This window comes from Schistocerca gregaria, chromosome 3 (genome assembly GCF_023897955.1).
Source record: "Schistocerca gregaria isolate iqSchGreg1 chromosome 3, iqSchGreg1.2, whole genome shotgun sequence".
In the NCBI taxonomy this organism is placed as follows: Eukaryota; Metazoa; Arthropoda; class Insecta; order Orthoptera; family Acrididae; genus Schistocerca; species Schistocerca gregaria.
This window is the reverse complement of record NC_064922.1, coordinates 600,458,822-600,481,168: the sequence shown is the minus strand read 5'-3', so window position 1 is coordinate 600,481,168 and position 22,347 is coordinate 600,458,822. Positions and strand designations below refer to the sequence as shown.

At 38.8% G+C, this 22,347-nt stretch overlaps 2 protein-coding genes across 2 annotated transcripts in view; one reads left to right on the top strand and one right to left on the bottom strand.

Annotated features, from left to right (window-relative positions):
- Positions 1-22,347, top strand: part of LOC126355491 (octopamine receptor Oamb-like) — an 879,391-nt gene that overhangs the window by 641,650 nt on the left and 215,394 nt on the right. The gene's annotated exons all lie outside the window — the stretch shown is intronic.
- The window catches only part of LOC126353963 (protein yellow-like), a 36,393-nt gene continuing 26,870 nt past the window's right edge, over positions 12,825-22,347 (bottom strand). The window contains exons 4-6 of the mRNA XM_050003268.1: positions 19,754-19,933; positions 14,041-14,355; positions 12,825-13,311 (exon numbers count right to left, since the gene is read on the bottom strand). Coding sequence (XP_049859225.1) covers positions 12,991-13,311; positions 14,041-14,355; positions 19,754-19,933 — 816 coding nt within the window. The 3' untranslated portion in view covers positions 12,825-12,990. The remainder of the gene's footprint in view (positions 13,312-14,040; positions 14,356-19,753; positions 19,934-22,347) is intronic.

Genomic DNA, 22,347 nt, shown 5'->3' with positions numbered 1-22,347 from the left:
AAAGAACTATGCCCCTTGTAATTGTTTATCAAGATCGTTCTCAGAATATAGTTATATAATTTTGATGGAAAATTAGGTATGTAGCGCAACGCTACTTTTTAAGAATTTTTGTAAAGAACTATACCCCTTGTAATTGTTTGTCAAGATCGTTCTCAGAATATAGTTAACTTCTACCAGATTAAATGCATTAAGAATTTTCTATCCCAAAATCATTCACGTAAATGCTTTACGGAATTTATTGTTATCTTAAAAGAAAAGTCTAAACTGAGCTTCAGCTTTTATCAAATCTAAATTAACTTCAACTTAAAGAATTCCAGTCACAAAGTATTATGAAACTCCACCAGCAGCTTATAATTATGTTAAAGAGAAGTAAGTATATTCATTCCACAGTTTGCTGTAGCAGTCAGATGGCGATCCAGTATAAATAATTAAAGGTAAGAATCAGTCTTAATAATTTCAGGTAACGACTGAGGGCCACAGCGACAACACATTTTATGTTTCGTCGTAATAATCAGCAGGTAGTCTTGACAGAGCAGCAGTTAAAAGATTTTAAGAGACGCAGCGTTCAGTCAGCAAGCAAACGTTCATCCAATATTAGACGGGAAGGTTTCAACATTTGACTGTAACAAATGTATTTAACGTTAACACATCCCTTACAATCGAGCATCTATTAAAACGGAACACAATCGAAACGATAATAAATGTCCTCTTACCGCGAAAATAGGTGGAGTCAATTTTGTTGTTTTATAAGCAAATTCGGCGTAGATCTTACGTTCGACTGCAGGATTCAATTCACACCCCATTATTATTGCGGCGTTCAGTGAAGTGTGAAATGGAAAAAAACTACAGCACTGCCACCTATTAACGATGATCAAACTGCTGAGGATAGGCTATACAGCTCCTATACATGTTCACCTTGCATGAAATCTGAGAAAAAAGTTTTCATTATTTTGTTGCGACAACTACCAAGATCATAGCAGAATGTCCTCGTCATTTCGAAATCATCATCGGAGAAAGGAAAAACGAGAATTTAAACTGCAAAGTAAAAAATTATCTTAGCCAATTTCTTTCAGCTTGAAGGACAAATTACGCGATCTGAGAGCACCCCTCACGTTCAAATCAGTGCCCGTAAATAAACTGTCGCGCACGTGTGTATTTGAAACATTTCAGACACATTAAATAACATTACAAAATACAACCTTTCTTCTCATCTTCTCACGTGTCGAAATAAACATAATCATTTTCCGTTCGACAACAATGAGCTGCAACTCATGAGAATGTTGCTGTTTCGTACACTATGGCAGGTCGCGTTTTACAATTGCGATGCTAAATCACACTAGGATTTACGAAACAAATCATGAGAGCCTGTCTCATAATAGAAGGTCCTATAAGGTCTCTCTCTCTCACTCTCTCTCTCTCTCTCTCTCTCTCTCTCTCTCTCTCTCTCTCCCTCTCTCTCTCTCTCTCTTTCTCTCTCTGTGCCGGCTGCTGTGACCGAGCGGTTCTAGGCGCTTCTGTCTGGAACCGCGCTGCTGCTACGGTCGCAGGTTCGAATCCTGCCTCATGCATGGATGTGTGTGATGTCCTTAGGTTAGTTAAGTTTAAGTAATTCTTAGCCTAGGGGAATTATGAGCTCAGATGTTAAGTCCTATAGTGCTTAGAGCCATTTGAACCATCTCTCTCTCTCTCTCTCTCTCTCTCTCTCTCCCTCTCCCTCTCCCTCTCTCTCTCTGTCTCCTGACACACGCGTGCTTGCATGTGACACTTTTGGTCAATAACTCTCCTCTGCCGACCTGCCTGTAAAGTTTCTATCACCCAGCAGACAATCATTCGCAATAGCAGGAGATCCATGCGTTCTACTTTTGTAAACAGTTTCATCGCCACACTCTGTTTCACGCAGTTTAGTCACATGCCCTGAAAAACACTGTATCTCTAAGTTCGACAAGAAGCTAAAGTTCAAGTGTTGGTTACTTTATAATTAGAAGTTGTGAAGTATGAAATGATACAGGACCTGCGATAACACCCATTTCTAAACAGGCAGTCACGATGATAATAATAAAAACAGTAACGATTGCATTAATTTAGATACAGCCAATTTCTATTAGTTTTATGAGCAAAATCGGTGTACTTTTGAGAGAACTACTTGCATTCAGTTTTTAATGTGTTATACCACTCCTTCTAATAGAACTTCCTATAAAGTTTTACCATGTCTCCCTCTTCTGATATACTGGAAAACAGTCACCTTATTGCCATCGAGCATATTACAGATACACATATCACTCCATTGAAGGAGGTGCTCAGAGGTGAAAATTATTTTCACAGACCTCCATAAAGTCTTGTATTACAGGAAGACCATATCCAACAGCCTATCTTTGACAAGAGAAGGTTCCTGTATCGTTCTTTCATCAGCAGTTTATTACATAGTTTTTTCATCTGTAACGCATCTAAACAGTGTACGTCTACAGCTTTGCACACCACTATACACTTTGTTTTTCTATTATGACTTTGACGTCTGTGTCAGGTGCTAAACCTCACACAGAAGTAGGAAATCGCATTGTGTAATCTATGCTGCTCCCACAACATGGTGGTAGCAAGAAACACAGCGACGATGTTTCTCACTGACAGAAATATGTATGGCATCATAGTACATGGAAACTGTAAGATTTCACGGTATATAATGGTGTCATCTCCCTAGTTGGAGAAGCACCCATCATCTTCAAACTGAATGACGGAGGAGTCTTCTGAGATGGGATACAACAGTTGCTACACTTTTAGATACTTTTGAAAGGGTAAATATACAGTTACAACGCCGATCTATTGGTAAAGAGACTCTCTTACATCACATAAAAGGAGTATTACAGAGAGGTGGATAGTTTCAAAAATATGGAGTACTAGAGAGAGGGGGACATTTATATTGTCATAGCAAGAGGCAACCTTCTACACGATGTGGTTAATGGTAAAACTTTGATTAAGGTGCAGTGAATTATTAATCCCGAGAGTGGTATAAACTACCTGCGAGAATTGGACGTTCCATGCTACTGACACTTCTCTCTGGAATAATCAACAAAGATGTATATTTGAGGACTCAGTGTGAAGCAATGGAAGAGATAGGACGTGTTTTATGTTGGACAGATTTTGCTACTGTGCGACGCTATTAAGCTCCATTGTAAATGTTTAGTTATTCGATGCCACCATAAACAAATTCAAGAAAATAATACCCATTTAAGGTGTTTATTTATCAATTTATAAAAGAGTTGAGAATTAATCTACAGATATCATGTGACGTAGATCGATCGGAGGTGCAGTGTGGAATGACAGTGCGAGCGTGCATCTTATCATGCTCAATATTCTTCGAGAGACTATCTCAACAGCAATAACCTTGTTGTTCATAAAAAAAGTTACACACATCAATCCATACGCATCTTACAACATAGCACCTAGTTGTGCCTAACGATCTTCGTAGCAAAATAAACATTTTAGAGATTTCAGGTGGAGCACTTCCGACAAGGAGTATCAGCGACATCGAGGCTGTGGGACATATATCTAGCTCTCCCATGGTATTTAAAACCAAAGACTTGTATTCTTTAACTTTTAAAAGACTGAAGCTACAACCTAAATAAAACCGACGGAAATCATAACTAAAAATAGGAAATATAAATAAGAAGCAGAGAATTTTCTTAAACAAAATTTCTTAAATAAATAAAATAATTAATTGAAATATAATAAGGAGTATGCAGTCTGCAAACAACTCAAACCCTCTGCTGACAGATATTTTTGCTAGGGACTCAAACATCTCTGCTTATATATTTATATTCAGGACTAAAGGAAATACGCCATGGAAACAATGCTGTGAGATTCCTTTTTACAGAAGTATATAAGTAAGCAGACTACATTTATGGTAAATTATGCAATTTACGTTGTTGATGAACACAATTCTCAAAGCTTCTGTAAATTACAGGCATTCGAATTGAGTAAATTAATAGGTTATTTAGCACTAATTAATTACAAGTAGCTCTAACACAGTATCAGGTAGGAGGAATAGCAGCAATCCCTAACTGCAGATTCTCATTCTGCATCTAATAATCCTGACTATACGCTCCTCATTTCATTGAATTCAACGTATCCATTGTCTATTCGTGTTATCAATTCAGGTTTGATGAATAAGGTCTGTTGTAAAGCTACATGACGTCTGGCAGACGACATCCCAACCTGCAGCTAGTTGGGAAATTCTAAGGCAATTATTCCAATAGGGTTACATTCGATAAACCCCACCATCCGGCCATCCATGGCTCTGTCTCTCGTCAACAGCCACCACAGGCCACTCTGTGATCTGCGCTATTACAGTTGTTAACAAGAGACTTGTGATTTGCTCCAGGTACGTCTTTCTCCTAAGTTATTGCCAATTCTGTGTGTTTCTTCATCAACAGACATATGTAGTCTGAAAGAATTTTATTACGATTCATCTATCTTGTTCCAGCCCAGTTCTACAAAGAGATGAGGCCCATTCACACGTTTATGTAAGAGGATGTAACTGATGTGAATATTTACATTATCTCTAGAGCAGACACTGTACAGTTCAGTAGAGGTACATAACCTAGTTTCGGTATATTTGCTCAGCTGATACATAATTACTTATAAATAACGTGTACTGGTGTGAAGTTTTGTTGCTACCCACAATTGAGTTCCTTCAGCCGTTGGAGGATGAAGAGATGGAGGGACATGTACTTGATGGTGAGTGCAAATTTTTTATTTATGTATGTATTTTTTTATTTGCAACCTATGTCTTCAATTGCGTGCTTGCACGAATTCCTGTTTCCTCTTTAGCTCCCTAAGTACCGTGGAAGTCATTCACAAGTGGCTTAATATCTGCCCTATCATCCTGTCCCTTCTCATTGTCGGTGTTTTCCACATATTCCTTTCCTATCCAATTCCGCGCAGAACATGCTCATTACTTACCTTATCAGTACACCTAATGTTCAGCATACTTCTGTAGCACCACACATCAACTGCTTCGATTCTCTCCTGTTCCTGTTTTCCCACTGTCCATGTTTCACTACCACACAGTGCTGTGATTCAAATGTAGATTTTCAGAAATTTCTTCCTCAAATTAATGTGTACATTTGATAGTAGTAGCCCTCGCTTGTCTAGTAAAGCCCTTTTTTGCCAGTGGTGGTCTCCTTTTGATGTCCTCCCTGCTCCATCTGCCGTTGGTTTCCTTGATGTCTAGGTAAGATAATTCTTAACTGTATCTACTTCGTGACCATTAATTTTTATGTTAAGTTTCCCACTATTCTCAGTTCTGCTAGTTCTCAGTAATTTCGTCTTTCTTCGATTTACTCTCAATCCACATGCAGTACTTATTGAACTGCTCGTACTATTCTGCAGATCATTTAATTTTTCTTCACTTTCACTTAGGATAACTATGTCATCAGAGAATCGTATCATTGACATTCTATCAACCTGAATTTTAATTCCACTCCAGAAACTTTCTTCTGTTTGCATCATTGCTACTTCAATGTACAGATTGAACAGTAGCGGCGAAAGGCTACATCCCTGTCTTACTGTTTTTAATCTGAGCACTTAATTCTTGGTCGTCCACTCTTACTAACCCCTCGAACATCTTGCATTTTTCCAGGTCGACAAATCCTAAGAACGTTCCTTTATTTTTCTTTAGTCTTGCTTGTATTATCAACCACAACGTCAAAATTGCCTATCTAGTGCCTTTACCTTTCCTAAAGCTAAGCTGATCGTCGTCTAACACATCCTCAGTTTTCGTTATCATTCTTCTGTATATTATTCCTGTCAGCAACTTGGGCTCATGAGCTGTTAAGCTGATTGAGCGATAATTCTCCTACTTGTCAGCTCCTGCATTCTTCGGGACTGTGTAGATGATATTTGTCTGAAAGTGTAATGGTATGTAAATGTGAATAGCCGATATGTTGCCACATACACCAATGATTTAAGAAATTCTGAAGGAATGTTGTCTACTGTCTGCTTTATATGATGATAAGTCCTCCAAAGCTCTCTAGAATTCTGATTCTAATGCTGGATCTCCTACCTCTTCTAAATCGACTTATGTGTCTTCTCTTATCACATCAGACAAATCTTCCCTCAGATAGAGGCCTTCAATGTAATCTTTCCACCTATCCGCTCTCTCCTCTGCATTTAACAGTAGAATACCCGTGCCACTATTAATGTAAGAAATACAATGCTTAATAACAAACAATTTCATCTCTCATGCTTTCCATGTATTTGAATATACTTCTAGGCATTTCGAGTCATGCGTTTCAATACATTTTACTGAATATACATTCTTTTCGATGTTATCAACAGATGAAAATCTATTGGCTGAAATAATGGAATAGTTTGAGGTGGAAGAGGAGGAGGAGATGGAGGTGGAATCGGCCAATGGTAAGTGCATTGTAGTGTCTATAAGTGGCGGGGTTTGGGTCAAAGACGGAACTTGAATGAATAGTCAGATCAGTACAGCAAATGTGTGTGAGATTGTTCAGGTCGAAGTTAGTAAGGAACGCTCTAGCACTTCTCAGTACGCTTTAATTCCCAACCGAAACGCGTGCGCGTCCACACACACACACACACACACACACACACGCGCGCGCGCGCGCGCGCGCGCGCGCGCGCACTCATCATCACCCATGTAACCGACTGCCCGCAATGTAAATTATTCCCTTTCCTTCAACAGCGCGATTGACGACTGATGATGCACTGCATACTTCCACCTTTCGTAATCGGCACTCTGATCCATCTCTGAAGTGATCCCAGTCCCTACGCTCTTGACCACTTATCATGCTGCTGAGGGAATATTCTATGATAATGGAATGACAGAATGTGACGAAAGGCCCATAGAAATTTCGAGGATGAATCATCGAGCTTTACATGTCAATCGGTGCTAGCATCACCTGTGGTCTAAATTCAGTCAAATGATGCAATGTACCTGATCACGACAAATGAACTTTCCCTTATGATAGTGCAAAGCGAATGCCATTTTATCATGCAATGTAACCTCAGATACGAATTTATATGCATTACACCATCTATAAATGCATCAAATCAGAGTTATAACCAACAAAAAAATTATGTGGGGTAACCATTTAAATTTATCTTTCATTACAACAACAGGATTATTATTATCAACGTCCACGTTATTGCTATTTCTTTGTCTGCACATAAACTGTGTAGCTTTAGGTTTTTATCTTTCAGTCTAACACATTAGTTTTATTCTTCAAGGTATAACCCCAAACAAAGATATTTTCATCGTAACAGAAAAAGTCGTGGTTGTCGAAAATAAATTGAGAACTTCAAATACGGAGGTAAGTGGGCGTAAAGTTACTCCTACAGAAAGGTAAGTAAAAATTAACCTTAGTAAACAGTACGTTTCACACCCAGGACGCATTTGTTACTACGATATTTGTATTCCAGGCGAATTTAATGTATCATAAGAAAGTATTACGAGAGTTACGAATATGAATGCATTTACTTTCTTCTGCGACTCTTATCATCTACATACACACATATTTTTCTGTCTTTGTACACGTCTATGCAAAGTATGTTTCGACTTCAGCAAGTTCTGTGGACTCCATGTATAATTAATATTAAAAATCTGTGTTTATATCTGGGATTCGTGTAGTCATATTTTGATAGTCATCTATGGGCTTATGAGGCCTTTATTCGATCTGTTAAAAGTTAGTGGATGGTTAAACTTTCTTGATCATCCTTTTCCCTACAGCAAATTTCAATCAAGTTCACATCATCATTGTTTCCATTATAGCTACAATACTTGATTCCTAAAGGAATCTAATGGTTACATTAGTTCAATTGCGGCTGGAGGCAATGATTTACAACTGAGAGCAGCACTGTTAGTAATTAAAAACAATTATATTGTTACTGGGTCTATTTTATCAATCTTTTATTGATCTTGATAACCTAACATGCATTCTTACACTTAATGGTGACGCACCCAAGTTACTTTCTTTTAGGTTTAAAATTCGATATAATGTATGAAGTTCCTGTCTCAGTACTGTACTTAATGTACTTCAAATATGTATAAATCTCTCTCTCTCTTCTCATTAACAGCTGTGCCATGTTTCACACAATTGATGTGTCCTGATTCTGTGTACCGCTGTTTTCTACCACTTACATGTGGTAATGATTAGTGCTCTTTATAGTTGTGAGTACTGATCACTGGATGTGAGATTCATTATAGAAACTATATTGTCTGACTCACTATGACCAGATATATATTGCAAGATTTGCTAATACACAGAAAATTTGCGGGGGTTTTCAGTACACAGCTGATGCTGTGTTGTGTGTGTGTGTGTGTGTGTGTGTGTGTGTGTGTGTGTGTGTCTGTGTGTGTCTGTGTCTCGGTGGGTGGGTGGGTGTGTGTGTGTTGGTGTGGATGTTTATGTGATCCATATGGCTAATAGCACTTAATTATTGTTTTTGAGAAGCATCACCACCACCACTGCAGGACCCACCACCAAAGAGGTACTTATTGCCAGAGGAGGAGGGGGCATAAGAAGACGAGGAGGATAATGATGTCGAATTTCTGTGTGAAATATTAAAAATCGATATACTTGAGTGTATTTTTATAGAAAAAACCTCTCTTAAATTCACAACATCTTCTATAAGACCAGACCCTTACAACTAAATAGACCACAATTGCGAATGTGCGTTTGGTGCTTTAGAAATAAGTCTCTCGAGCTCTTAATTTCATTGTAGCAAGCACAGTGAGTAAATTATGCACTAACACTGCTGCTACCGAGACATGAATAACGAGACAGAATGTAGTGTACTTAGCCATCACCTGCTTTGATGTTCATGTCACTTTGCCTCTCACCTTGTTTCCGCCTATCTGAACCATTCCCACTCTCTCACCTCACTATAAATTCTCAATTTACACTATAACGTTGATACCACTATCATCCGCTATAACAAAATTAACACTGCACTAAGCATTTAGTATTTTATGGTGACAGAAATTTCTCTTCACCAAGTGATTGGCGTTGAGATTCATCAGTCTTTCTGTTTGAAGACGTTGGATGCCGTGAAACCTTGTGAGATAACGCCATCCTTTGCCTGAATAAGTTCGCTCCTCCTATTTCACTTGGACTTCAGTGCCATGTTGCTGTAATGAACTGAATCACACTGGTATAGTGAAAGAGCTTCCTCGTCCCAGTCGAAGTTAGTAAACAGCACTTTAGCACTCTTCAATACATTTTAGATACGTAGCAACCTACACGAATACATCAACCACTACACTAACCATGCAATTGACTATTGTTTCATGAACACCCCTTCGCCATAGAATTCGTTTGATCTGAATTCCAGTTATCCCGTTCTTCTTGGGAGCTAGTTTCTATAGAGTAGTGGGTACAGCACTTGACAGGCAATACAGTGAACTTTTTGTTCGGTGTCCATCACATGCTGTGCCAGACACTTGTGTTTTACAACACTACTTTGTGGGTGGTCTTGGTATAACGCTAGACATGCACTGCCTCATCACTCTGAAAGATGAGTTCAACTGTAAAGGTCATCATCCACAGACATCTGTTTGCAAACACTGTACAATGACCTAGACTATCTCAGTTTCCATATACTGCGATGTCTTCTACATTTTTCTCAATGAGAAACATAGCATCTGTGTTTTATTTCTAGCATCCTGTTGTGGGAGCAGCATAGTTTATACCATGCATTCTTCAGCTTTCAGTGAGAGCCAATGAATCAAAACGTGTTAATGTCGGTTCAGCACCTGATTTGTATCTTAGAGATACAAAGTGTATGGCAGTGTGCAAAGCTGTAGTCATAAACTGTTTATGTATGTTACACTTGAAAAAACAATGTAGTAAACTGATTATGAAAGAACAACACAGGAACCCTTCTCTTGTGACTAATAGTCTGTTGGACATGTTCTTCCTCCAGTGCTGTAGACAAAACTTTAATCTGGTCTGTGCAAGCGACTCTGACCACTGGCCATCTGTTCCAGTGTTGTGATATTTGTATTTGTAATATGATCAAATGGCGCTTATGGTATTTATTTTGGTATGCATATGGTAGGAAGAGACACGGAGCAAAAATGTCAAACGTGAGTATGCAGAGAGTATTTGAGTTAGATGTATTGGAAGAGAGAGATACGTGATAAAAGTTTATATGAGGTTATATTATAAGACAGGTTCTCACGATTTGTTTCACAAACGCCAGTGTGATGTAGGATCAAAACAGCAACTTCCTCTTGAATTATAGCTTGTTATTGTCAAGTATAAAATTATTGCATTTCTTTAAGCATGTGAGTAAATGGCGTGAAAGGCTATATTCTGTAATGTCATTTTATGTGTCTGAATACACACGTGCAAGAGAGTTTACTCACAGAAATTTGAATATGAGAGATGCTCTCAGGTCATGTAATTTGTCCATAAAGCTGAATGTAGGTATTTGTTTGTTTTTTTCAGAGTTTAAATTCTCGCTTTTTCTTTACACCGATGAAGGTTGCAAATAATTGGACATTCTGCAGTGACTGGTAGTTTTCGCAGCAAGATAGTGGAAGTCTTTTTTCCCTATTTTACATAGGGTGGATATGTATAGGGGGTTTATAGCGCGACATTTGCTGCTTGGTCATCCGTAATCGACGGCGGTGGTATAGTCTTTTTTTTTTTACTTCATATGTAAAACGTAAAGACTATACCTATTTTACTCACAAAACTAAAAGAAAATGGACTGAACATGTTTTCTAGGAAGAAGGACATGAAACTCAGAAATAACAATCCCATGATTCTGAAAGTGGACCAAACAAATTAGGCAGTAATTTTGAAGAAAGACGAATACATCCCTACAACACTGACTCTTCTCTGAAAACAACATAACAAACTTCAAACAAGGTTCAACTATAAAATTCGAACACAAAATCAGAAAAATGGTTACTAAACGCAATTTTCTCTTCACAGAAAAACAAGCAAAGACATGTGTTTCGATGAATCCCACAGTCCCAAGACTGAGGTTTCAACCTCAGCCCCATAAATCCGATGTTCCATTGAGATCAACTGTTAGTTCTAATAATACACCTGCCTCCAGAATCTTTCAGTTTCTGAACGAAATTCTGAAGTAGTAGTATACGTTTGATAAATCATACTCTGTTGAGAACACAAGTGATCAGCAACTAAAACTAAAGATATATGAGTAAATATTTCTGCAGGTACCACGTTTTCCTGTAATTAACCTATTTAAAATGTACCAAATGAAGAAACAATAGACATAATCCTTGAAAACTTAGTAAAACATAAAGTTTCAATTTCAGAAACATCAGAAGTCAAGGACATGTTTCGGCTAACATTGTCTCACAAGTACTTGTACTTAACATTTAATGCGAAACTTAACCAACAGAAAGAGGGTCTTGTCATGGCAGTAGCGTATCAAGTATTCAGGCGGATATATTTTTCAGTCATCTGGAAAATAAATTCTTTAGTGAAAACAGTAGACTCAAGAGGAAAATAATACATTACTGGAGATATGTTGATGAAATGTTGGTGCTAATTTATGGAACAAAAGACGAGATTGGAGAATTACTAGCAGCAATTCTTTCCACAAAAACATGAAATACACAATAGAACATGAGGACAACAAAAGCATAAAGTCGTGGAACTCAAACATCCAACAAAACCATAAATTCAGCATACACAGAAAACACACATATAGAGACATAATATTGGAGAACTCATAACGCTGTCCCACCACACAGAAACATGCTGCATTTATGTCTTGATTTAGAAGAAAACATCCTCAAGAATTATGCAACGAAGAGGATTGCAATAAGCAATGGCTACACAGCCAAAACACTTGACAATTCAGACAGACAATTTACTCAAAAGTAAGACAACGAATGGACACACTGCGAAAGAATAGAAACATTTGTCAGCATCCCCTACCTGGGCGCCATATCACAAAACCCTCACCACTTCAAAAAAACTAATGTAACAGTTGTATTCTCAATAAATAGTAAGTTAGGAAAATTACTCGTCCATAACGTAGAATGAAATACACAAAGAGACGACAACAGTGGAGTGTGCAAAGTTTCCTGTCCCAGCTGTGCTGCCTACTATGTAGAGGAGACAGGCAGACACTTCAAATTCCGTTTTCAAGAACACGTAAATGCTCAACCACTTCGAAAAATCAGTTATTGCACAACATATCTTAGAAACGAAACGTGTCATCCAAAATTTAGCAAACAGATTGCTAGCACTACAGCATGAATTCCTAAATCTGTTATAACAACTGGGTATATACCTCCACAAAATCAAAAAACAAAAAACCAGAATTTATGCTAAATGAACAAACAGGTTTCGCAAGCCACAGTTCTTTCAGTAATATTAAAGTCCTATCTAAAGTTATTACCTTATATGTCAATTGTTTAACAATAAGATCTTTATCACTGCGAATTAATTCATCTTTGATCACACCATGCCCAAAGACATCTGTGTAGTGTTTACAAACAAGTGTACGCAAATTTGCCTCTTGAGTAAAGTGCTTTGTACGAACAGGATGAAGAAAAGAATGTTTGATGCTACTAAAACTTTAAAAACTCTTTTCTTGGATTGTGTGGTAAATTTAGACTGTTCATCTTTACTGCTATTTCGCACGTTTTTTCCGAGGTTGATTTACGAAGATCATAACCTGACATCAAACCTTTTCATGACAGCAATATGCACTTCGCCTCGTTGAAGAGAACAAAGTGAAGCCTGTATTAAAACAAATTACACTTGATGGACCCACAGGATTAGGAAGACATAGTGTACTTCATAAAACAAGGAAAGTTCTGACTGAAGGCCTTTTTTATTTATACTTGCAAAATGAAACAGTATAAAACTGCTTCATGGTATAATTTTTATATTGTGTACAATTACGTATTTCTTAAAAAGTCAGAACTATTGTGGTATCAAGACTAACTAACCAGGGATCTGAGTTGTGTAGCGCGGAAACCTAACATACTATTCCTTTTATGCTAATGTACATAATATAGTAAATAACATCTGAATAGTCGACGCTATTTGTTGCAAACGAAGGAAAACGATTGCTCAGCATCCATAGTCGTCCACTCGTAGGGTCTATCTGCATGCTGGAGACATACTTCATGCGCCTTTGATCCTTAATGAGCAAACGGAAATTCTGAGGGTCGTGTGGCTTGCTGGTGTTCCAGCAGTAGATGGCAAAGTCGTCCTGTATGGGGAAGAACAGCAGCTCGCCCTTGGGATCTAACACCAGCGGGCCGCTCATTCCCGACAGCTGTCCTGGTAGTGCCATCTGAAACAGATCAGTCGCTTTAATTTGTATGTCATAATGACCCAAAATTTCAGTAAATCAGAGCAATCCGATATGGAAGATACAAAATCCCCTGGAGTAGATATGGTGTCATCATTACCTAGTCGTCCCACAACCCAGATGATAGGGAATAAAATAAAAGGTAAAGTATGCAACACTACAAATCTCAGTTTTCGAAAAAACAAAGATCATTACTAACAATGAAATGACAGTTTTCAAATTTAGCATAAGCACGGCATCATCAATAAAAACAGTTAACATTATTAAGGCAAACATTTTTGTGTGCCTAGAGAAACGAGTTCACTCAAATGACAGGTAAAAAGAAGCTGTCAGAAAATAAACATAAACGTTCATATGATAAGAGATGTTTCGATCAATAAGGAATTACCTTGTAAAAACGCAACAAATGAGAGTAACAGGAAAGAAACTTGGTCCAGTCACAATAATGAATCCAAAATTATACATTCATGAACTTTAAAAGAAACGGAAAATATTTTGACAAACGAAATATGACGAGAAGCCTTTAGGCGCCGGAACAGAAGCAGAAATTTTGGACTATACAACTATGTAGAAATATATTAGGTAAATTGGGTAGCTAGATTACTTCAACGCCTGACATATTGCCTAGGGAAAGTAAGCATTACATTACCAGCTGGGTATATTTGAAGTATGTGCATGGGCTGCGTAGAATAGCACTAAAGAATACGTTACCTGCATGTTTTCGTCCATAACTTGACCGTCTTTGGCATCGCGTATGGCCTTCCTGTCGAGTACATCTTGGACGTTGCTGGCGAAGGACTGCATGTACATCTTCCCATCGCAGCTGCTGTCTGCTGCAATACCAGCAAGACCAAACGGCGGGTAGGCGCAGGATCCACCCGACCTAGTGAGGGAGCGACGCCTGGTGGAGTAGTGCTCACTCTGCAGGTGCTTGGAGGCTCCACTAGCGAGGTCTGTCACCGTCAACCGGAAGTTGAACGAGTCCGTGCTGTAGGCTACCGCGCCACCAGTTGGGCAAGGGTCCACCTGTGTACAAAGCCGTCGGTTAGTGCATCCACTAAATAACTGGTTACTTCATTTCATATTCAGTGAACATCTTGCTTTAGTGAGTGCTCAAATATGTGATTCGTTGCATGGGATATAGGACCAACGAAACACAATTATTTTTTATATTACGTTGGTGCATAAGTTCGTAGTGTTTTTCTTTGCATGTTGGTACTCCGAATACTATGAGTTCATCAATTTTCATTTTTTATTTGTAATAGACTATTGTCACCTGAGGTTACATATCGTCATTTTGTCGTTAGGGGGAATGAGGGATGTTCAGAACACCAGAAAATGGAGTGCTAAGTAGAGAAACTGGAAAATGTCCGACATGTTCTGGTATCTGATTTCAATAGAGAGTTAACAGCAGCAGAGGCAGCCAGAAACATTTGCGCCGTAACTAGGGATGACGTTTTTAGACGGAGCATGGCAAGAAAATGGCTTTCTCATTTGATAGAGACCCACGTCACTGCACTCTCGAATTGGAAAATGCGATAAACTCTAGTCAATACACCATAGTGTGACATTTAAATGCAGTGGGGAAGATTCAAAACTGAGCTGAATGGGTAGCACATGCTTTAAGCCAAAATCATCGAAATCAGCGTGCAGCTATAAGCGCATCGCTTCTTACTCGTCATCAATTGGCTCATAAACTACAACAACCATTCCTATCTTGTATCATTACTCGTGACAAGAAATGGCGACTTCATGCTAACATAAGGGAACGAGAGAAATGGTTGAGCCCACACAAAGAAGAAATTCCCCGTACAAAGACCTGCGGCCGGCCGGTGTGGCCGAGCGGTTCCAGGCGCTTCAGTCTGGAACCGCGTGACCTCTACGGTCACAGGTTCGAATCCTGCCTCGGGCATGCATGTGTCTGATGTCCTTAAGTTAGTTAGGTTTAAGTAGTTATAAGTTCTAGGAGACTGATGGCCACAGATGTTAAGTCCCATAGTGCTCAGAGCCATTTGAACCATTTGAACCAAAGACCTGCTCGAAACAACGTAAGGTAATGTTATGCAACTGATGGAACAGCGACGGTGGGGTGTACCACGAATTGCTTCCCCGAGACGTAACCATCACTGCTGACATTTATTGTAGACAGCTGAGACGTGGTGTAGACGCAGTCCAAGGACAACCAGCAGACTGCGTGAAGAGCCGCTAGTGCACGATTGCGTCCGTCCGAATTCCGATAGATTGACGAAAACCACTGTACAAGAGATGTTTTGGGAAGTCATTTCGCACCTACGTTATTCACCTGGCACCCTCAGATTGTAACTTTTCGCCGCTCTGTCGAACAATCTTGAAGCACTTCCTTTCCAGATGAATATGCTCTCCGAAAATGGCTCGACGATTTCTTCGCTTCAAAACCACGTGATTTCTACAGTCGCTCCATTTGAAAGTTAACCCAGCGTTGACAGTCTCCTGCTCATAGTGTAGGAGACAATCTTATCGATCGCTAAAATCTGTGTTACATGTGTTTATTGTATTTATTAAACTTACGGAAAAACGTGACGAACTTACGCACCAACCCAATACTTACGTTCATTTGTAGATGCTATTATAATATACGTCTAACTGTTTGCTTACGTGGCAAACAGTATTTATATTTCGAGTCACAAGGCCTAGACCAGCAGACGGAAGTCTATATTTAACTCTTCTAACATCGTCTTTTGGTATATGAAATCTAAAAGGCGGAAGCCGCGTATAATTGAGAAGAAAACACTGTAAGTGTTTGTACTGCATTTTATGGCTGTTTACAAGCTACTTTATTGCATACTAAAAGTTGAATGCTTACAATTTTGTTAAAACAGTGAGCAAAACGATTTGCTTTTCCTCATTATTTCTATGTCTGTTGAGTTAATTACAAACTTGTCGACACAGAAAATAGGACATAGTTCTATCGCTATTGAACAACAATGTTTAGCAAATGATACAATGTATGTATCATCAATCAATGTTAATGTGCTAGACCAACTCCAGTGAAATAAATCTACTTACAAGGATTTCTGTATTTTTTATTTATTGTACGTGAAGCCCAGAACTCATCTACACATAATCCGAAGCACTTAGACATAAATCTCAAAAACTTTCGAGTAAGTCGAGTTTGAAGTTCCCCAATCATCTTTAATTTGACAACTAAAGGTAGATTTTACAATAAGAAGTATGTCTGTGTGCTACAGTGGTCGTTTTCATCTGGGAAAGGGAGGGGTAGGTTTCATTCCTGCCGAAATCAAATTTTTAAACAAAGGTGTATGTTCTACGAGCTTCAGTGCAAAGCGGAGAATACAGAAAAAAATGATAGTTGTCGAGACTGATAATAGTTTTATCGATTATCCTTTTGGTCATCAATCTTTTGTTTTATTTTCGTTCAGTTGGTACACCTGCGTCGTTTAAATATATGTTAATTAACGCATCTAATTGTTGTTTTCATAAAAAATGCACGTCTTCCTATTCCTATAAAGGACAGTCAAATGAAGCCGAAACAAATGGAAAGAAGTAGGTAAAGTGTCTATTATTTCAAAAGTAATCGCCTTAACAGTATATACGTTTAAGATCGCATCCCACTTTGAGACATGCTGGTCAATGCCTCCAAGGAAAAATATTCGCTGTTGCCTACTGAATCATGATTGTACCCGGGCGTCCACCTCTATGTCCAAAGCAAATCGATGGGAACAAATGTTCTTCTTCAGGACTCCACAAATATGAAAATAACTTGGTGAGATATCAGGACCGTATGGTGAATGTGTTAGGGCTTCATAGCGATACTTACACAGCATAGGCGAAACATGTGGGACCAACCACATGTTACCATACCTGTTTCGAGTATGCTACAGAAGTTTCGTTCCCATCTTCGATACAGTTCCGATCCATAAGTTCATTGAAGACGTGGAGAAACATGCTTCGGATCGAGCCATATGCCCAACACAATGGTCTTCCCTCACGGTAGAGCCACGTGACTGTCCATAGCCCGGTCTTCTTGTGACCGTACACTCTAGTAGACACTGTGCCACTGGCTACATCGCTGCCAAGACTTTCTGCAGTATCGCAGAAGGGACACCCAGCTTGTCAAGTACTGTCACAGAATCTCGTTCAAGCTCGATGAGGTGCTGATAATGGCGTCTTCGTCGCCTTAGACATCAAGATTATAATCAGCTCACTAGGTCCAACCTCAAAGGTAGCTAGCGCTCACAACCGTTACAGCGTATATTCAAAACAACCACATTTGCATCCTCGTACTGGGGCTGCTTTGCAACTGGCACGAAGTTTGAACAGTCATCTTTCAGATGTAGAAATACGTCCAACAACTTTCGCTTGTGTAGCACAATTTGCAACTTCTTTACGCCAGTGTATAACCATGCTTTGACAGTCTACCAGTGCAGGTGAGATAAGCAGGAGAGAGTAGAACTTTGTATGCGAGCGTATTAAAGTCAGATCGCCTATCTAAGGTTATAAACAGAACGTAATGTGTCATATACTTATAAATGACTAGTAGGTGCGGCCTGCAGCTATACATGAATGCCGGCCCAATGTAACAACTAATGGGTTCTATAATATCATGCCGACTGAATGAATATATCTGATTTTATAAGAGTAAAATTCTATTTTATAGTCTAGTATAAAAACTGCAGACTCTAAAAAGCAGAACGGAGCCTCGATTTTCGTTCATTCAAATCTGCTGGATGAGGAATGAGTTCATTGTTGAAATGATATTAAGTTATTTGTATTCTCTTCACATGGTACAATATATGCTCTCACTTAAAGTATGTCGGTATTTTGAGAGGCCTAATAGGTTTCTAGATAGTGAAATATTCGAAGAAATCTTATTTTCTGAAATTCTACTAGTAACAATATAATTGTCAAAAGGTCAGGAGAAATCTAAACCTATCCAGAAGTATCAATAAAGTGAGAGCTACTCCGATAAATGTTACAGGCTTCAAGCCAGCTCGGCCAAATTTTAGATAAATATTTTTGCCGTATTGATGTAGTTCGTTTTTCTTCACATTACCCTCGGCCTGTTATTTGATTCCTTGTTGATACTATAAAGATCTCAAACACTAAGAAATAAATCCCATCTAAAGATGAAAACTCATGTAGTTTGAAGCACGGCATGGACTTCATTGTCCTTTAGAAGCGGTCGTTAATGGCTTTATTGCTTTTAATCATTTTTTCCCTACGCTTTGTGTAAGTAGGCTGTTTAGGTTTTCTTATTGGTAACGCCACATAGCGCTCTGTATGAAAAATCACTGGCTGTGCTGTGCGCAGTCTGTGGCTAGTTTGCATTGTTGTCTGCCATTGTAGTGTTGGGCAGCGGCAGCTGGATGCTAACAGCGCGTAGCGTTGGGCAGTTGGAGGTGAGCCGCCAGCAGTGGTGGACGTGGGGAGAGAGATGGCGGAGTTTTTAAATTTGTAAGAATTGGTGTCATGAACTGATATATATATTGTGACTAAAGATAAATACATTGTTTGTTCTCTATTAAAATCTTTCATTTGCTAACTGTGACTATCACTAGTTAGTGACTTCCGTAGTTTGAATCTTTTAGTTAGCTGGCAGTAGTGGCGGTCGCTGTATTGCAGTAGCTTGAGTAACGAAGATTTTTGTGAGGTAAGTGATTTGTGAAACGTATAGGTTAATGTTAGTCAGGGCCATTCTTTCGTAGGGATTTTTGGAAGTCAGATTGCGTTGCGCTAAAACTATTCTGTGTCAGTTTAAGCACAGTCGTGTGTAAATTTTTCAAAGGGGACGTTTCATTTGTAATTATTCTAAAATACCAAAATTTTCTGTGTTTCAGCATGCACTACAATCCACTCAAAGCAACGGGATCTGTCGTTTACAAACAGAGCTCCCATGAGTCCATTTATTTTCTTGCGAAACTTAGAATAGTTCCATTACACGATTTTTTTAGAATGGCTGTGTACGTGACTTGAGTACAACTACTAGCAAAACAGTTGACCAGAAGAGAAAAACCACTATTTGGTTTGTCATTATTTTCCTTCCTTTATAAGACTCATTTTTCCATAATCCTGTGTAATAGTTTTAGTTTGTTCAGCAGTGTCTTCATTTTCTACCTCCAACAGTTGGCACGAGCATCAAGCATTTGTTACAGTTTTCGCATCACTATTTCCTCGCTCATGTATCCTATCTTAAGTTTTTGTCTCATAACTTTTCTTCTTTCGCAGTTACCTACTGGAACTTGGATCTTAACTTCTTTTCTATAATGCTTGATTCTTTCAACACTTTATTAATGAAATTATCGGTATGTTCTCACTTTCACTGACCATAGCCACAAGTCATTAGAGTTATATGATTTTATACAGGCATCTACTCTGTAAGTATTATAGAGATATATAAATATTACGGCTATGGCCAAGAACTCACCCACAACGTGACGTACAAAGAGATGCAGGCCGTAGTGTCTATTACTGTAATGTTTACGATCTCATCAGTACGGAGATCGAAGGTGACGATCTTCGGCGGACATACTTGTTTCGGGCTGGTTGTTATGTCGAGCACACCGGTGTCGAGAGCGTAAAGTGTGTCGTCGTCCGTCCAAGATTTCTGAAAGAAAGAGGAGTAGAGGATAATCTTCGTTTTGATATTCTATGCGAGAAAACTTAGAATCGGCATGGTACAACAACTCAAAACTCTTTACGAGTGCTTTCGATATACAGGTATTGTGGATAAATGGCAGAATTGCAATGATATATTCATAGTTGCAGCAATACCACTAAACCCCTCGAATGATACAAGAATGGGAGAAACCAAAACGTAACTGTTTTCTCTAAGTTCTATCCTTCATTCGTATCAGTAATAATAATGGTCCTCCCGCTTGATCTCTTAACGCACAGAACACAAAAGAGATCCCAAGACTTCCTGTACTACCCTTGAAGTTGCTTATGAATCTCAGGATGAATATGCATGCAATGTAACATACTACGTCTTCCCTTCCAAAAAATTCCAATACAACCACAAATTTCATTTTATACTCGATATGACAGCACTTTTGTTAATAGTCTTCGTCTGTTACAGGGGCAATCATTTTTCAGTTGCCAAGAAATACTGGATTTTCTTTCATCTTTGGCATTTGAGATGTAACATGGGGACATGGGGAAAACGCGTCATTGGTTTTGAACAGTGTTTTTATTATAATTAAACTTCGAAAATGAATCTTTTGTTTGTTTCTTTGTTCGTTTTTTTTCAGTCATAAGTCCTCACCTCAGAGCACCACCTGCAATCTACGTCCACAATCCCATAAACTCCAGTATTAGATGGACGTATTCCAATCTCTCCCTCTACAGTTTTACCCGTCTACACCACCATCTAGTACCAAGGAGATCATTCACTGATATTTTAACAGACGTCCTATCATCCTGACCGTTCTCCTTTGAAGTGTCTTATACATAATCCTTTCCTCTCCAGTTCTGCGCAGAAGCTAGTTATTCCTTACCTTATGAGTCCACCTAATTTTTAACATCCGTCTGCAGTACCACATATCAAATACTTTGATTCTCTCATGTCCCGGTTTTCCCACAGTGCATGTTTCACTCCCTTGCGATCCTGTGCTTCAAACGTACAGTCTCAGGAATTTCTTTCTCAAATTAAGGCGTATGTTTGATACTAGTAGACTTGACAAGGAATGCCCTTCATGCCAGTTGTAGTCTGCTTTTGACGTCCTCCTTGCTCCGTCCATCATTACTTATTTTGTTGCCTAGGTAGGTAATTACTTAACTTCATCTATTTCATGACCAACAATCCTCATAAGTTTCTCGCTCTTCTCATTTGTGCTACTTCTCATCATCCTTCTCTTTCTTCGATCCATCCTCAATCCATATTCTGTACTCATCTGATACATCATTCCATTCGGAGATCATGTAATTATTCTTCACTTTCACTCTGGATAGCAATGTCATCAGCGAATCGTATCATTGATATCCCTTCACCCTGAATTATAATTCAATTGCTTACCCTTTCTTTTATTTCCATTATCTGTTCTTCGATGTATCGATTGAACACTAGGGGAGAAAGACTACATCACTGTCTTACACCTTTTTGAATGCCAGCACTTCTTTTTTGGCCGTCCACTCTTATTATTCCCTCTTGTATATTGTACATATTGTATATTACCGGTCTCTCCCTATAGCTAACCCCTATTTTTCTCAGAATTTCGAAATTCCTGCACCATTTTACATTGCCGAACGCTTTTCCCAGGTCGACATGTCCTATAAACCCGTCATGATTTTTCTTTAGCTTGTTTCCTTTATCGAGCGCAGGTTCAGAAGTGCCTCTGTGTACCTTTATCTTTCCTGAAGCCAAACTGATCATCATTTAAAATGCCCTTAGTTTTCTTTTCCATTCTTCTGTACATTATTCTTGTCAGCAACTTGCATGAGCTGTTAAGATAATTGTGCGATAATTCTCGCAATTTTCAGCTTGTGCAGTCTTAGGAATTGTATGGATTATGTTCTTCCGGAAATCAGATTGTATGTCGCCAAACTCATACATTCTATACGCCAACGTAAATAGTCGTTTTGTTGCCACTTCTCCAGTGACTTAAAAATTCTGAGGAATGTTACCTATCCCTTCTGCCTTATTTGCTGTTAAGTCTCCAAAGCTATCTTAAAGTCAGATTCTAATACTGGATCCCGTATCTCTTGTAAATCGATTTCTGTTTCTTCTTCTATCTGACAAATCACCCCGCTCGTAGAGGCCTTCTATATACTGTTTCCACCTACCTGGTCTTTCTCCTCTGTGTAAACAGTGCAATCCCCCTTACGCTCTTAATTGTACCGCTCTTGCTTTTAACTTCGCCAAAGGTTGTTTTGACTTTCCTGCATGCTGAGTCAGTGATTCAATCATGTCATTTTCGATGTCTTCACATTTTTCATGCAACCATTTCGTCTTTGCTTCCCTGCTCTTTCTATTTATTTAATTCTTCAGTGACTTGTATTTCTGCATTCATGAATTTCCCCCGA